At 40.9% G+C, this 17,206-nt stretch overlaps 1 protein-coding gene across 1 annotated transcript in view; it reads left to right on the plus strand.

Annotated features, from left to right (window-relative positions):
• rno (PHD finger protein rhinoceros) overlaps nucleotides 1-17,206 on the plus strand; it is a gene marked incomplete at its 5' end in the record, with an annotated part of 156,789 nt that overhangs the window by 123,412 nt on the left and 16,171 nt on the right. Inside the window, 1 exon segment of the mRNA XM_070100420.1 lies at nucleotides 11,881-12,138. Within this exon segment, the coding sequence (XP_069956521.1) occupies nucleotides 11,881-12,138 (258 nt within the window).

Consider the following 17,206-nt stretch of genomic DNA (forward strand, 5'->3'; position numbering starts at 1 on the left):
GTGTGTGTGTGTGTGTGTGTGTGTGTGTGTGTGTGTGTGTGTGTGTGTGTGTGTGTGTGTGTGTTTATATATATATATTATATATATATATATATATATATATATATATATATATTTTATATATATATATATATATATATATAATTTTGTATTATTACAGTGTTTTTGGCGATTTTTTTCTGGAAAATAAGTGACCATGGGCCCCAAGAAAGCTTCTAGTGCCAACCCTACAGCAATAAGGGTGAGAATTACTATGGAGATGAAGAAAAAGATCATTGATAAGTATGAAAGTGGAGTGCGTGTCTCCGAGCTGGCCAGGTTGTATAATAAACCCCAATCAACCATTGCTACTATTGGTGGTACAGCTGCTGCTGCTGCTGTACCACCGTCAGCTGCTGCTGCTGCTGTAGTACCGTCTGGTGCTGCTGTAGCATCGTCTGCTGCTGCTGTAGCATCGTCTGCTGCTGCTGTAGCATCGTCTGCTGCTGCTGCTGCTGTAGCATCATCTGCTGCTGCTGTAACATCGTCAGTTGCTGCTGTAGCATCGTCTGCTGCTGCTGTAGCATCGTCTGTTGCTGCTGTAGCATCGTCTGTTGCTGCTGTACCACCGTCAGCTGCTGCTGCTGCTGTACCACCGTTGTTGGTGTGGCTTATTGAGAATACCAAGAAACAATTAACCCCAGAGGGTTAGCTACCCAGGATAACCCAAGAAAGTCAGTGTCATCGAAGACTGTCTAACTTATTTCCATTGGAGTCCTTAATCTTGTCTCCCAGGATGCAACCCACACCAGTTGACTAACACCCAGGTGAACAGGGAAAATGCCTGGAACTAGTGCTCATATTGGTGAATTTAGAGCCAGCAAAGGTTGGTTTGAGAGATTTAAGAATCGTAGTGGCATACACAGTGTAATAAGGCCTGTTCTGGAAGAAAATACCAAACAGGACCTACAGTACTCAGGAGGAAAAGGCACTCCCAGGACACAGTGTCTCATCAGTCATTGCTGCATCTTCAATAAAGGTAAGTGTCATTTATTCTTCATTTAGTAGAGTAGTACATGCACAATATATATTGAGCATGTACTACTCTATTATTGTGCATGTATCCTTCTCTTTGTGTGTAGGAAAATGTATATTTCATGTGGTGTGTGTGTGTGTGTATGTATATATATATATATATATATATATATATATATATATATATATATATATATATATATATATATATATATATATACATACACTTGTACATGTATGTAAATGGTAAATGCAGCAGCGAGGAGATGGTTGGAGGCAGTGGAGATGTCCTGTCTAAGGGCAATATGTGGTGTAAATATTATGCAGAAAATTCGGAGTGTGGAAATTAGGAGAAGGTGTGGAGTTAATAAAAGCATTAGTCAGAGGGCAGAAGAGGGGTTGTTGAGGTGGTTTGGTCATTTAGAGAGAATGGATCAAAGTAGAATGACATGGAAAGTATATAAATCTATAGGGGAATGAAGGAGGGGTAGGGGTCGTCCTCGAAAGGGTTGGAAAGAGGGGGTAAAGGAGGTTTTGTGGGCAAGGGGCTTGGACTTCCAGCAAGCGTGCATGAGCGTGTTAGATAGGAGTGAATGGAGACGAATGATACTTGGGACCTGACGATCTGTTGGAGTGTGAGCAGGGTAATATTTAGTGAAGGGATTCAGGGAAACCGGTTATTTTCATATAGTTGGACTTGAGTCCTGGAAATGGGAAGTACAATGCCTGCACTTTAAAGGAGGGGTTTGGGATATTGGCAGTTTGGAGGGATATGTTGTGTATCTTTATACGTATATGTTTCTAAACTGTTGTATTCTGAGCACCTCTGCAAAAGCAGTGATAATGTGTGAGTGTGGTGAAAGTGTTGAATGATGATGAAAGTATTTTCTTTTTGGGGATTTTCTTTCTTTTTTGGGTCACCCTGCCTCGGTGGGAGACGACCGACTTGTTGAAAAAAAAAAAAACATGTATGTGTAGTGTGACCTAAGTGTAAGTAGAAGTAGCAAGACGTACCTGAAACCTTGCATGTTTATGAGACAGAACAATGAACACCAGCAATCCTACCATCATGTAAAACAATTACAGTGGACCCCCGGTTAACGTACTTTTTTCATTCCAGTAGTATGTTCAGGTGCCAGTACTGACCGAATTTTTTCCCATAAGGAATATTGTGAAGTAGATTAGTCCATTTCAGACCCCCAAACATACACGTACAAACGCACTTACATAAATACACTTACATAATTGGTCGCATTTGGAGGTGATCGTTAAGCGGGGGTCCACTGTACAGACTTTCGTTTTACACTCATTTGGCAGGACGGTAGTACCTCCCTGGGTGGTTGCTGTCTACCTACCTACTACCTTTACTCAACAGACTTATTCCCCTATAATTTTTGCACTTTTTTGTCCCCTTTGCCTTTATACAAAGAAACTATACATGCTCTCTGCTAATCCCTAGATACCTTACCCTCTTCCACACATTTATTAAATAAAAGCACCAACCACTCCAAGACTATATCTCCACCTGCTTTTAACATTTCTGTCTTTATCCCATCAATCCCAGCTGCCATACCCTCTTTTCATTCTACCCACTGCCTCACAAACTTTCCCCACACTCACAACTGGCTCTTCCTCTCTCCTACAAGATGTTATTCCTTCTTGCCCTATACACGAAATCACAGCTTCCCTATCTTCATCAACATTCAGTAATTCCTCAAAATATTCCCTCCATCTTCCTGATACCTCTAACTCTCCATTTAGTAACTCTCTCCTATTTTTAACTACTTTTTTTAACTTACTAATCTCACTCCAGAACTTTTTCTTATTTTCAACAAAATTGTTGATAACATCTCACCCACTCTCTCATTTGCTTTCTTTTTACATTGCTTCACCATTCTCGGAACCTCTCTTTTTCTCTCCATATACTCCTCCCTCCTTCCATCACTACTACTTTGTAAATACCTTTCATATGCTAACCTTTTCTCCCTTACTACTCTTTACATCATTCTACCAATGTCTCTTCTTCCCTCCTACACCCACTTTGCTGTATCACAAACTTCTGCTGAACACTTTAACACTACATTCTTAAACCTACCCCATACATCTTCGACCCCATTGCCTGTATTCTCACTAGCCCATCTATCCTCCAATAGTTGTTTATATCTTACCCTAACTGCGTCCTCCTTTAGTTTATAAACCTTCACCTCTCTCCTATTTGCTGCTTCTGTTTTCCTTGTATCCCATCTACCTTTTGCTCTCACTGTAACTACAACTAAATAGTGATCTGATATATCTGTGGCCCCTCTATAAACATGTACATCCTGAAGCCTACTGAACAGTCTTTTATCTACCAATATGTAGTCCAACAAACTACTGTCATTATGCCCTATATCATATCTTATATACTTATTTATCCTCTTTTTCTTAAAAATGTATTACCTATAACCAAACCCCTTTCTATACCAAATTCAATCAGAGGACCCCCCTTATCACTTACACTTGGCACTAAAAACTTACCTACCACACCCTCTCTAAATGTTTCTCCTATTTCAGTATTTAGGTCTCCTACCACAATCATTCTCTCACTTGGTTCAAAAGTTCCTACATACTCACTTAACATCTCCCAAAATCTCTCTCTGTCCTCTACACCCTCTCTTCTCCAGGTGCATATGACCCACTTTTCATATCTGACCCTTATTTTAATTCACACAATCTCTGAATTTATATTCCCTCTTCTCCTTCCATGACTGATCCTTCAATATTATTGCTACCCCTTCCTTAGCTCTAACTCTCTCTCTGATACTCCTGACTTAATCCCATTTATTTCTCCCCACTAAAACTCACCTATCCCCTTCAGCTTTGTTTTGCTTAGAGCTAGGACATCCAACTTCTTTTCATTCATAACATTTGCAATCATCTCTTTCTTATTTTCAGCACTACATCCATGCACATTCAAGCATTCCAGTTTTACAAAGTTTTTCTTCCCTTTTTTTAGTATTTTCCACAGGAGAAGGGGTTACTAACCCATTACTCCTGGCATTTTAGTCGCCTCGTACGACACACATGACTTATGGAGGAAAGATTCTTTTCCATGGAGAATAGAGGAAATACAGAAGAACTAGAACTATTAAGAAAATGAAGAAAAAACATAGATGTGTGTATGTATATACAGTGGAACCTCTGCTTACGAATTTTTAATCCGTTCCATGACCTTGTTCGTATCCTGTTTTGTTTGTATGCTGGGTTAATTTTCCTAATTTAAATTAATTGAAAAGCCATTACAGTGGACCCTCGCATACCGATTTTAATCCGTGCAAGAGGGCTCATTGGTATGCGAAATAATCGGTATGCGAATGAATTTTCCCCATAAGAAATAATGGAAATCAAATTAATCCGTGCAAGACACCCAAAAGTATGAAAAAAAAAATTTTACCACATGAAATATACATTTTCCTACACACAAAGAGAAGGATACATGCACAATAGTAGAGTAGTACATGCACAGTATATATTGTGCATGTACTAGTCTACTAAATGAAGAATAAATGACACTTACCTTTATTGAAGATGCAGCAATGACTGATGAGACACTGTGTCCTGGGAGTGCCTTTTCCTCCTGAGTACTGTAGGTCCTGTTTGGTATTTTCTTCCAGAACATGCCTTATCACACTGTGTATGTCACTACGATTCTTAAATCTCTCAAACCAACCTTTGCTGGCTTTAAATTCACCAATATGAGCACTAGTTCCAGGCATTTTTCCCTGTTCACCTGGGTGTTAGTCGACTGGTGTGGGTTGCATCCTTGGAGACAAGATTAACCCTTTGAGGGTCGACAGGCCCTCTCCGAAACTCGTTCTCAGGGTCGGCCAAATTTAAAAAAAAAAATTATTTTCTCTTATGAAAAGATAGAGAATCTTTTCCCGATCATAAAGACACCAAAAGTTTGAAATTTGATAGAAAACTTACGGAATTATGCTCTCGCAAAGTTAGCGGTCTCTGCAATGTTTACGCATCGGCGATTTTGCCCACTTTGAGCCCCATTTTCGGCCAATTTCACTGTACTAGTCGACAAAAAACATGAATATTTCGCTAGAACTCCATTTTTTCTATCGAATGGGTGCAAGAAACCACCCATTTATGAAATTCAACTATCCAGTACAGTGGTCAGAATTTAGCAATTTTGCCAATTTCACACAAATTTCAAAAGATGCCAATTTCCGAATAGGGTCCAGAATAAACAAGAAAGACATTCCTGGCACTAAAATGACATTTCCTCTAGTCATTAGTCACGTCTCAAGGCCCCTCTTATATTCTTTTGCTTTCCACTTTGAATTTTTATTTTCACAAAAAAATATAAGATTTACTGTTATGCAGACTACTGCATTAGTGTAAAAAATGGTATAAATATTATTGGTGCACTTGTGAAAGAATATTAGACTCACCAGTTGACGTGTATTGCACGCTTGGCACGATTTGTTTACTTTTGAAGTTTGGTAAAAATAGAACATTTCTGCTACTTTGAGCTCAATTTCAAGGCACCTTTCATTGTAAAACCAGTCAAAATCATCTCAATTTCTGTAATATGTCTTCCATTCTATAAAATGAGACCAAGAAAACTAGAATACAACAACAAATACCATACGAAAATACACTGCAAAGTCGCTGATTTATTAAAAAAAATGGTCAAAGTTTTTTTTTTCTCATTATGCACTGTGTGCTGCAGGATTTTTTTTAGACTGTGCACACTGACCACACAGACCCATTCTTTCATATGAAGGCCTACCAGCTTTCTCCCACTAGATTTGAGGCCGCTAGAATTTATGAGTACTAGTACGTCAAAAACCCCTACGCGTAAGACGTACTAGTACGACCAAAACCCTCAAAGGGTTAAGGACCCCAATGGAAATAAGTTAGACAGTCTTCGATGACACTGACTTTTTTGGGTTATCCTGGGTGGCAAATCCTCTGGGGTTAATTGTTTCTTGGTATATTCTCAATAAGCCACACCAACAACAGTGCTACAGCAGCAGCAGATGATGCTACAGCAGCAGCAGCAGCAGCAGACGATGCTACAGCAGCAGCAGACGATGCTACAGCAGCAGCAGCAGCTGTACCACCAATAGTAGCGATGGTTGATTGGGGTTTATTATACAACCTGGTCAGCTCGGAGACACGCACTCCACTTTCATACTTATCAATGATCTTTTTCTTCATCTCTATAGTAATTCTCACCCTTATTGCTGTAGGGTTGGCACTAGAAGCTTTCTTGGGGCTCATGGTCACTTATTTTCCAGATAAAATCACCAAAAACACTGTAATAATACGAAATGTTACGATTGTATGCTTGGATGCTACCGCGGAGGCTGGCTGGTAAACAATGCCACCGGCGGAACATGTGAGGCTGGCTAAGGCACACATTGGACGCGTCTCGGACGAACAGCGGTGAGCGGGTTTATGAGCGGTATGCGAGGCAAAATTTTTGCGATTAAAGTGAGCGGTATGCGGAATAAACGGTATGTGATGCCAACGGTATGCGGGGGTCCACTGTAATTTGTTCCAGTGGCATTCCTGCTCTCAGGAGGCACGACAAAATACTTCAGTATTTTGCTGTCAACTCTACAGCTTATTTATCTATCACAATTCATCTGATATGACATAAACAATATTAATAACAGAAACATGATAGGTACTCCAGAATGAATAAAACAGTCCATAACATGGCGAGTGATATGGTCGACGGCAACGGTCGCAGCATCCGCGATTTACTTTCCCATGGACTATAGTATCTTCCCATGCTCTTGTTATAAGAGAAAACGGAGTGTTTGTGAAGGTTAACTGCTTTAGATCACTATGTAGTTTCATAAGGAAAACATAATGTAAAGAAATAAATGGGTGTACAGTATGTAGTACTAAAGCATTTACCTTGGAGAAGAGATGTTTACGGAGGTTGATGGTGGAGAAGAGATGTTATCGCTTAATCACTTAATGTAATTGCTACATTCTTAATGTTACACTTAATTGCTACACCTAATCACTGAACTTAACTTCTGCAATTTCCTGGCACTATAGCCTTTATTGACTCCTGCTTTAGTACAGTGGACCCCCGGTTAACGATATTTGTTCACTCCAGAAGTATGTTCAGGTGCCAGTACTGACCGAATTTGTTCCCATAAGGAATATTGTGAAGTAGATTAGTCCATTTCAGACCCCCAAACATACACGTACAAACGCACTTACATAAATACACTTACATAATTGGTCGCATTCGGAGGTAATCGTTATGCGGGGGTCCACTGTATTGTGCATATCGTAAAAGTGCTATGCTGGTACTGTACTCTACCCTCACACCTCGTTTGTGTTTTTCTTTGATTTCAAGCTTTACTTCCATAGCCATCATCCTCTTTTTCTTCTCAGCACTGTCCTTTGCACTTGCTTTCTTAGGACCGATGGTTAGAAAAAAGAAATTTGGCGAAATAACTGCACAAAACGTAAGGAAAACAAGAATTCCTTCCATCGCGAGTATGCATGTGTTGTTGTTGTGGTTCTGAGCCTGCCATCTTATTGTGGTGTTCTGAAGCTCACTTATAATAATAATAATAATAATAATAAGTATTATTATTGTATTATTATACAGTGGACCCTCGTTTTTCGTAATTAATCCATTCCAGAGAGTGTGACTATTATCGAAATTGACAATTTGCGAATCCATTTTCCCCATAAGGAATAATGTAAATCCAATTAACCCTTAAACTGTCCAAACGTAGATCTACGTTTTTTTCAACATTTGAAAGTATGTAAAAAAATGTAGATCTTCTTTTTGTTTTTTTCATTTGAAAATGTGTAAAAAAAACTTTGATCTTCGTTTTTTTTTTTTTTTATATATTTGAAAATATGTAAAAAAACGTAGATCTACTTTTGGAGCACCATGCATGTGAACATAGATCTGTTTGGACAGTTTAAGGGTTAATTCGTTCCAGACACCCAGAAGTATCAACAATTTTTTTTTTTTTTTTTTTTTACCTTAAAGATAGATTTACATGCACAAAAGAATGAACATTCAACATGACAGTTACCTTTATTGAAGGCTGTTGTTGATGAATGGAAGACAGGGAGGAGGAGAGAGGGAAGAGAGGTTATTGTTTGGAAGGGGAATCCCCCTCCATAAGGACTCTGGTCACTTCATGGGTCACTTCCCTAGCTTAAATATAGATTTACATGCAGAAAAAAATGCCAAATAAATGTAAAGCACTAATAAAATGTATAAATGAACATTTAACATCACACTTTCCTTTATTGAAGACTCTTGTTGGTGTATGGCAGATGGGGCAGAGGGAGGGGAGGAGAGTATATTGTTGGAGAATATGACACTAATATCAACTCTGTGGCTTATTTATCTATCACAATTCAACTAATATGACATAATAAACAATATTAATAACATAGAAACATGGAATATACTCTAGAATGAATAAAATAAGTCATTATGTATGTCACAAGAGGTGTTCTGTTGTTGTTGTTGTAGTTGGGTGTATAAGGGCCACTGAGAGCATAAACCATCCATAATGGTGGTGAAGCAGCTGAGGCATTGGTGTTTTCTGTAGCCCTATATAACTCCAACAACATTGGAGAGTTAGTAGAATCACTGAAGAAGGCACCCTCTACCACCATCACTACCACCCTCTACCACTATCACAACTGCTACCACCCTCTACCACTATCACAACTACTTCCACACTACCATCACCACTTTTGTATTTTTCTACAAACTTTTTCTTAAATTATGTGTGTTCTCACATTCTTTACCAAAGGGCTGGCACTAAAAGCTTTCTTTAGAGCCATGGTGACTTATTTAGCAGTTGCAAGCACTAAAACGAATGGAATAGTATTATGAAATGTATCGTATGAACTTGTGGGATCATCCTCACTCACTGATAAACAATGGCACACTGGCTTGGAATGGAGTATGAGGCAGCTCGGGGCCGTGCGTACGTGTCCCAGACGAACGACTATTTGTGAGTTAAACAACGATTCACGAGTCAATGTTTTGATGAAAAAAAGTTAAGATTTCTGAAAATTACAACTTTCGAGCCTTACGAAAAACGAGGATCCACTGCATTATTATACATATTATTATATATATTTCATTATTATTATTATTAGTACATGCATATTATTTTAATTATCATTATTATTAATTTAGGGAACTGGAGCACAGATCTAATTCCCTATATCAAGAGCCCCTCACCAAGTATGTACTAATAATAATAATAATAATAATAACAACAGTAAGGAGAAACTTCGTAAGGCTGCCAGTAGTTGGTGCCACCATTAGCAAAACATTGGTAACCACTTCTAGTACACTTTTCACCTGTCTAGACTTCAGTAGTCTATAAGTACAGGTTTCCCTCATCATTTGTGAGGGTTAGGGGATCAAGAGCCTTGTGAATGTTGAAAAATCATGAAAGTTTGGTGCCCCAATATTTTGTAGGGAAATATAATACAATACTACTTCCTTAACTTGTTGAACCATGAACAATCATAAAATACATGAAAACATCATAAAATATTGTACTATATACATACATGTTATTAAACCATAACATGTATGTTATTAAATACCACTGCCTTAACCACTGTGGTGCACTGCCTCATATTTTTGTACAATTTCTTTCTTCAATTCTATCCTGTTTCTCAATTTCTTTACCAAAGGGCTGGCACTAGCAAGTTTCTTTGGGCCCATGGTTAATTGCCTAGCAGTCGCACTCAATCTACAAGCACCAAACACAATGAATTATTGTGAAATGTTTGGAAGAGCGTGGAGGCTAATGGTCACTCCAACCCTCGTATTTTTGTACAATTTCCTTGTGCAATAATATCGTATTATTATTATTAATAATAACATGTATTATTATTATTAATAACATGTATTATTATTAATATGTATGTTATTAAATACCACTGCCTCCACCACTGCCACTGTATTAGCCACTGCCTCAACCACTGCCTCAGCCACTGCCTCAACCACTCCCTCAACCACTGCCTCTACCACTGCCTCAACCACTGCAGTCACACTCAGTCTACAAGCACCAAACACATTGAATTATTGTGAAATGTTTGGAAGAGCATGGAGGCTAGTGGTCACTCCAGAATAAACAAAGCCAAACTGACTCGCAATGCCTCCCACCACTGCTTCAATCCTCGTATTTTTGTACAGTTTCCTTCTTCAATTCTATCGTATTATTATTAGCAGTAGCAGAAATGTTCGATTCTTTGCAGTGTTCAAGAGTAAACAAATGATGTCACTGTCCAGTACCTGTCCGAATGGCCATTCCAATGTGCAGTCATGAATGGGTTGACATTATTTATACTGTAGTTTAATAGCAAATAATGAACAAACAAAACACTCATGACACTGAGTGGCGGGCGGGCTGGCTGCTAGTTGCGGGGATCAGAGGGAGGGTAGTAGGGACGTGCGGGTGGCGGGAAATTTAAATATGATTTGGCAGCTGGGAATTCGCTTATGTGTGAAGCCCGCGAATGTTGAGGGAGACCTGTATTAGGTCAAGTCTGTGTGAAATGCCTCAATATGATAGTGGCTTTCTTTGCTCCAATCATATTATGATATGTAAACACACATTGTAACCTTTGCAAAGAAATAAATATTTTATTTGTTTATTTATGTAAGGAACCTCCCTTGAGGGGAGAGTTTACATCCTGAAAGCTCGTTCGTATGCAGAAGCGAAAAATCGACTGAATGACTGTTCGTATCCTGGAAAATTCACATGGTGGTGCATTCGTAAGCAGAGGTTCCACTGTATGTGCATGTGCGTGCCTGTGTAAGCAAGTAGCAAGATATACCTATTATCCAGCATGTTTATGAGACAGAAAAAAGATATCAGCAATCCTACCATCATGTAAAACAATTATAGGTGTCTATTTCACACTCACTTGGCAGAACAATAGTACCAACCTACTACCCAAACATATTTATTATTATTTTTATTACTTTTATACTCAACAGCTGTCTTTCATGGAGGTAGGGTGACCCAATGAAGAAAACATTTTCACCATCAATCACTGTCTTGTCACAATTCAATTTACCCTCTGACTGCAACTTTCCTCAGAGAGCAGGCACTGCCCTGTCACCCCCAGGACTCTAGCCCAGCTTAACAGGTTTCACTGAATCCCTTCATAAATGTTACCTTGCTCACACCCTAACAGCATGTCCATTAAAAGCCACTTGTCACCAATTAGTCCTGTCTAATACACTAACACAAATTTGTGGATGCTTCTTTACACCCTTCGCTTATTATTATTATTATAAAACAAGAAGCATTAAACCTACAAGAGTCACACAGTGCAGCTACACCCTTTAATCATTCCTGGGATAAACCCTTGCACCTTAGATTTATACTCCCTCTGTATCATCCTATTGTTCTCTATCCTCTCTACTTGCCCAAACCACATCAGCAATTCTTCTTCTGTCTTCTGAATTATACCCTTGGTGACCTCAGCACTTTACTTTCTATACTCAGAATTCTCTGCATGATATTCACACCATACATTGCTCTCAGACATGATTTCTCCACTGGCTCTCTCTCCATTGCCTTGCTGCAGCATTCAAAACTCAGCCTCACACTTTTTTTTTTTCCTCCATAGATAAACTTTTTTCTTTCCACAGATATATCGACACTGCCCACTTTTTTTTTTCCTCTCCTCTGATCTGTGGTTCACCTTGTCTTTCATACACCCAACTGCTGACATGTCCACTCCCAAATGTCTAAATACATGTATGCTTAAACTATTAATTTGCTTATGTATTCAGTCCTTGGTACTTTATATTTACAAATATTCATTTATTTCTAGTCATATTGTGAGAAGCACAGTGTGTCCAGCAAGAAGCTTGGAGGTGAAGAAGCTGAAAGTGAGGAAGGTGAAGAGGGTGCCCCTAAGAAGAAGAAAGATTGGACCTCAGAGCAGAAGAACCAGGCACGTGCTGCTAAACTACGGCAGATCGAGTCAGAGTTCTTCAAGCATGTTGATGTCTTAGAAACATCAAACTTCCTAGATATTGATTTTGAGACCACAGAAACTATATTTAATTATTGGAAGCTTAAAAGACGGGTGAGTGACTTTTTCTGTATTTTTAAATTTTGATAAGTATTTGGTCACAATTTTTAATTGGTGTAGTTAATTTTTGATAACTTTAATGTTAAGTAAATTTTGTATAGGCTTTATGATTTCATTATTAATCCTTAAACTGTGTCCGACGTACTATTACACACAATTTTTTGTACCCTCAGATCTGCCACCTGCCAGTATTTTTGACCTTGACACAACTCTTTGGTCCACACACTGTATCATGGTTAACTACATAGGTGATGCTTATATGTCTGATGTACTAGTATGCCTAACTAGGAAAAGTAGACAATGAAACCAGGAGCTGTTGTTAATCCACCAGCTTCCCTACCAGCAAACTGTGTGGAAGTGGCACAAAGATGATTTATTCATTCCAGATTTATTACAATTTCATGATGCTAACAGTGGAATTCAAACACAAAGTACGCCTAGTATATTTAACCCAGAGGTATTACACTGAAACAATTATAATATTTTAAGTTTTCATTGTACATTGCCTTAGAAGACCCAAATAGTGAGTGTGTGGGAGAGGTGCATGAGCCTGTAGGTAAAATGAAAGTGGGAATAAAGAAGCTGGGATTGATGGGATTAAGATAAATATATTAAAACTAGGTGGGAATATAGTTGGTGCTTTTATTTAATAAATGTATGAGAGAGAGCAAGGTACCTAGGGATTGGCAGTGTGTGCATAGTTCTTTTGCATACATAGGCAAAAGGGACAAAAGTTTGTGTAAAAATTATAGGGGAATAAGTCTGTTAAGTATACAGTGGTACCTTGGTATATGTCCTTAATCCGTTCCAGGACCTTGGACTTATACCAAACAAATTTTCCTATAAGAAATATAGGGAAAACGATTAATCCCTCCCCATGAAAAAATCCTATTGTAATTGGCATATTAGACGAAATAAATGCAAATTTAACCACACTTTACTTTGCTGAAAAGAGTTGAGTGCCTGCTAGGATAGTGCTGAGAAGGGAGGAGGAGGAAATGTTATTATTTGGAAGGAGAGTCCCCCTCTCGTTTTCTGTCCCTTTTCCCTATTTGGACCTGGTTGAAGCTCATCAGGTTTGACTTTTACTAAAAATCTGCCCAAAGAACTTTGCTTCTGCCTTCTCAGGATGTTTCGGAAATGTGGCATTGTCTGGTCATTCCAGACAGTATACCGAGGTGCCACTGTACCTGGTAAGGTGTATGGAAGAGTTATTGAAAAGTTAAGGGAAGAGAGAAGGATTGCAGATGAACACAGGGGCTTTAGGAGGGTTATGGGATGTGTAAACCAAATTTTTATATTGAAGCATTTAACTGAACCATAGAATTGATGAAGGAAAAAAGGTGAGTGGTGCGTTGAGGTATCTGTGGAGACAAAAAACGATATCCATGGAAGCAAAGAAGGGATTGTATGAGAGTGTAGTGGTACCAACACTCTTATATGGGTATGAAGCATGGGTTGTAAATGCTGCAGTGAGGAGGAGGCTGGAGGCAGTGGAGATGTCATGTCTAAGGGCAATGAATGGTGTAAATATTATGCAGAGAATTTGTAGTGTGGAAATTAGGAGGTGGTGTGGAGTTACTAAAAGTATTAGACAGAGGGTTGAAGAGGGGTTGTTGAGGTGGTTTGGTCATTTAGAGAGAATGGAACAAAGTAGAATGACTTGGAGAGCCTATAAATCTGTAGGGGAAAGCAGGCAGGGTAGAGGTCATCCTCGAAAAGGTTGGAGGGAGGGGGTAAAGGTTTTGTGGGCAAGAGGCTTGGACTTCCAGCAAGTATGTTAGATAGGAGTAAGTGGAGACAAATGGTTTTTGGGATCTGATGAGCTGTTGGAGTGTGAGTAGGATAATATTTTGTGAAGGGATTCAGGGAAACCAGTTAGCCAGACTTGAGTCCTGGAGGTGGGAAGTACAATGAATGCACTTTAAAGGAGGGGTTTGGGATATTGGCCGTTTGGAGTGACATTTTATCTGTTGTATCTGAGCACCTCTACAAAGACAGTGATTGTGTGTGAATGATGGTGAAAGTGTTTCGTTTTTGGGTCACCTCCTCTTCAAGGGGGGCTCCTTGGCGTGGTGAAGAGGCTCTTGGTCTGAGGAATTAGCCCTGTCGGTCTTCTTCCTCAGACCGAACCTAATTACCCCCCATTCTCCCCTCCCCTATCCCATCCTCCCCATCCTCCCCTTTTTCCATTCCTCCTCCTCCTCCTCACCCCTCCCTTTTGCCCTTCCTCTTTTTAGCCTTCGTGATTTCTCCCACAGGCGCGCTAGTTCCTAGGTAGGGGAAAGGACACCGGGGTCCATCCCATTCCGTTGAGGTTTCTTGGCGGTGGCGTAGTTTGCCGTGGAATCTGGATTGCCTAGGGATGTCCCGATCCCTCTCCGGTATCCCGGAGTAGCTTTGGGTGTCTTTTGGGCGACGGGTGTATCTCTGGAAGCCACCTTTCGGATTCCGGGGGTGGTGGCTGAAGGAGGTATGCTTTGTGGCGGATATCCGGCCGCCCTCTCTTTTGTCCACCGAGGTAGCTCGGCAGATGTGAGGTTGCTATCCCAGATTGCTGGTTTACTGGCATGAAGGGTAGGGTATGGCACGGGTTCCATGCTGCATCTGCGCTACTAGCGGTGTCGAGTCCTCTTGGGCGCGGAGGGAGATTTCTGGCCCTTTCATTCCTCCTAGGAACTATCCCTCCCCGGTCCCCCCTTTTTTTTTCTTTTTTTTGTTTTTATTTTCTTTTCTTCTTTCTTTTTTTTTCTTAAAAACAAAAAGAAAGAAGTAACCTAACCATGGCAGCCCTAGTCCATGAACCTAGTACCCCCGGGCCCCTTCTTGATACCGCACCCCGTTCTGACCCCGCCTCGTCTTTGGACCACTCTTCAGACATTCCTCATGCCTCTGTACCTATTGCCGGTGCTGTTTCCTCACCCGCTTCAGGTACTGAGGCCTCGACTGACTCCTTCGATTTATCAGACCTTCGCTCTCCTCTGACTATGCTTCCGGCCTCTCCCTCTACGGTGCGGCAATTTTCAAATCGCCGACCCGTTCCACGTCGGACCAACTCTGGTCCCACGCCTAAACGTCAACGACAATTACCTGCTGATGATACTTCTCCACCTTCACCTTCTCGTTCTTCTCAGAAACGATTGACACGTCCTTCACTACCTTTCCACGCTCAGTTTCAGACTGAACAGTGGACTAAATTCTTCACTTTACGACCAACTTCCTCTACTGCCTATCTTTCTGACCATAGTATTGGCAAGGCACTCCTACGCCATGTTGGTAAAGATATTTCTTTTCATGCTCTTAAGAGCGGTACGCGCATCATTACCGTACAGAATGCTACCCAGGCTCGTGAGCTCTCTCGTCTTTCCCATATAGATACTGTTCCTGTCACCCTTGAAAAACATCATTCCCTCAATTCTTGTAGTGGTACCGTTATTCTGCCCCATACCATAGTTCAACAAAATTTCCAGACATGTGGCACCGACATTCTCGAACAGCTGGAACTCCAAGATCTCCCAATCCTCAAGGTAGACACTTACGTTCTTCCTGCCCGTGGGCGGAGACGATACCCTAGCAATGTGGCTCGTTTAACTTTTGACAGCCGAGAACTCCCATCCTCCGTTTATATAGCAGGACATCGGTTACAAGTTCGAAAGGTGATCCCTACACCACAACAGTGTAGAAATTGCTGGCGATTTGGCCATCCAGCGAAATATTGCAGATCTATCGCCGAATGCCCAGTCTGTGGTGCCGATGACCATTCTAATACGTCTTGCAATCGATCTCCCTCTTGCCTTAACTGTCATGAGGCTCACCCTTCGTACTCTCGCCGTTGTCAGGTCTATTTAAACGAGCGGGAAATCCGTTACCTCAAAGAGACAGAAGGTCTCCCTTATGCCATGGCAGTTTCTCATCTCCGCCTCCAAGGGAGACTCCCACGTGTTTCTTATTCCCGTGTTTCAAAACGTCCCCCCACTTCTGGTATCCCATCTTCTACACCCACCTCTGTGGTTACCTCTCCCATAATCACTCCTGTATCTAATCCTTTTGCTGTCCTCGGCTCAGACGTCCCTACTTCAACGCCTCAGTCTAATCTCGCTTCTTCGAGTTCTCTCTTACAAGCCTCAGTATCGACGAGACCTCGTACGACACCTCTTCCCAATCGTCCCTCTACTTCTCAAAAGTCAAAAAAAGGTCCGGTAACACCTCCTACCCATCTTCCACCTCCTCATTTTACCCTCCCTGTCTCTGTCCCTAGTTCTTCCCCTCTCACTGGCTCGGTTACAAGTGCAGAGGTTCACCCTCCTCCTCGTAATGTACCTTCCTCCCCTGTTCCCTCCCAAGTTTCTTCCTCTTCTGCCACCTCCCAGGTTCCTGTCTCTTCTGTCCCCTGCCACGCTTCTCCAGTTCCCTCCACCCTTTCGCCCCCCCCCTACCTTGGTACAGTCCAATACAGTTCCAATCTTTACTCATCCTCCCCCTACCATTCCCAATATTGTCTCCCATACGACATCTCTGAATTCCGAAACACTTGAAGCAATCTCTGAATATATTGCAGAGACCAAACCATCAATGGACACTGATCCACCTTCCGCTCTTTCTCTCTCCTCTGCTCCATCAGCGCAACTCCTTTCTTCACAGCGCACCGTTCCTTCGCTGCTTGAACATTTTCCACTGCCTCCGCATGTGGACTTTTCTAACCCTTCTAGTCCGTAGGAACCCTTACCTGCGGATTTCAAGTATCTTTATCATTGCCAATCATGGCCTTTTTACAGTGGAATATACGCGGCCTCAGGGGTAATCGGGGTGAGCTTCAGATGTTACTCTCCCAGTTTGCCCCTGTTGGTGTTTGCTTACAGGAACCAAAATTACACTCTGCTGTTATTTCTCACATCTCAGGCTATAATTTGTTGTATTCTTCAGATCCTTTTCCTGATGGGACCTTTAATGAAAGTGCCCTTCTTCTCCGCACTGATATTCCGTACCATCAACTATTTATTCATACTTCGCTGCATTACACAGCAGCCCGTATCCACTTACATAGGTGGTATACGCTCTGTTC

The sequence above is a fragment of the Cherax quadricarinatus genome, chromosome 72 (assembly GCF_038502225.1).
Source record: "Cherax quadricarinatus isolate ZL_2023a chromosome 72, ASM3850222v1, whole genome shotgun sequence".
In the NCBI taxonomy this organism is placed as follows: Eukaryota; Metazoa; Arthropoda; class Malacostraca; order Decapoda; family Parastacidae; genus Cherax; species Cherax quadricarinatus.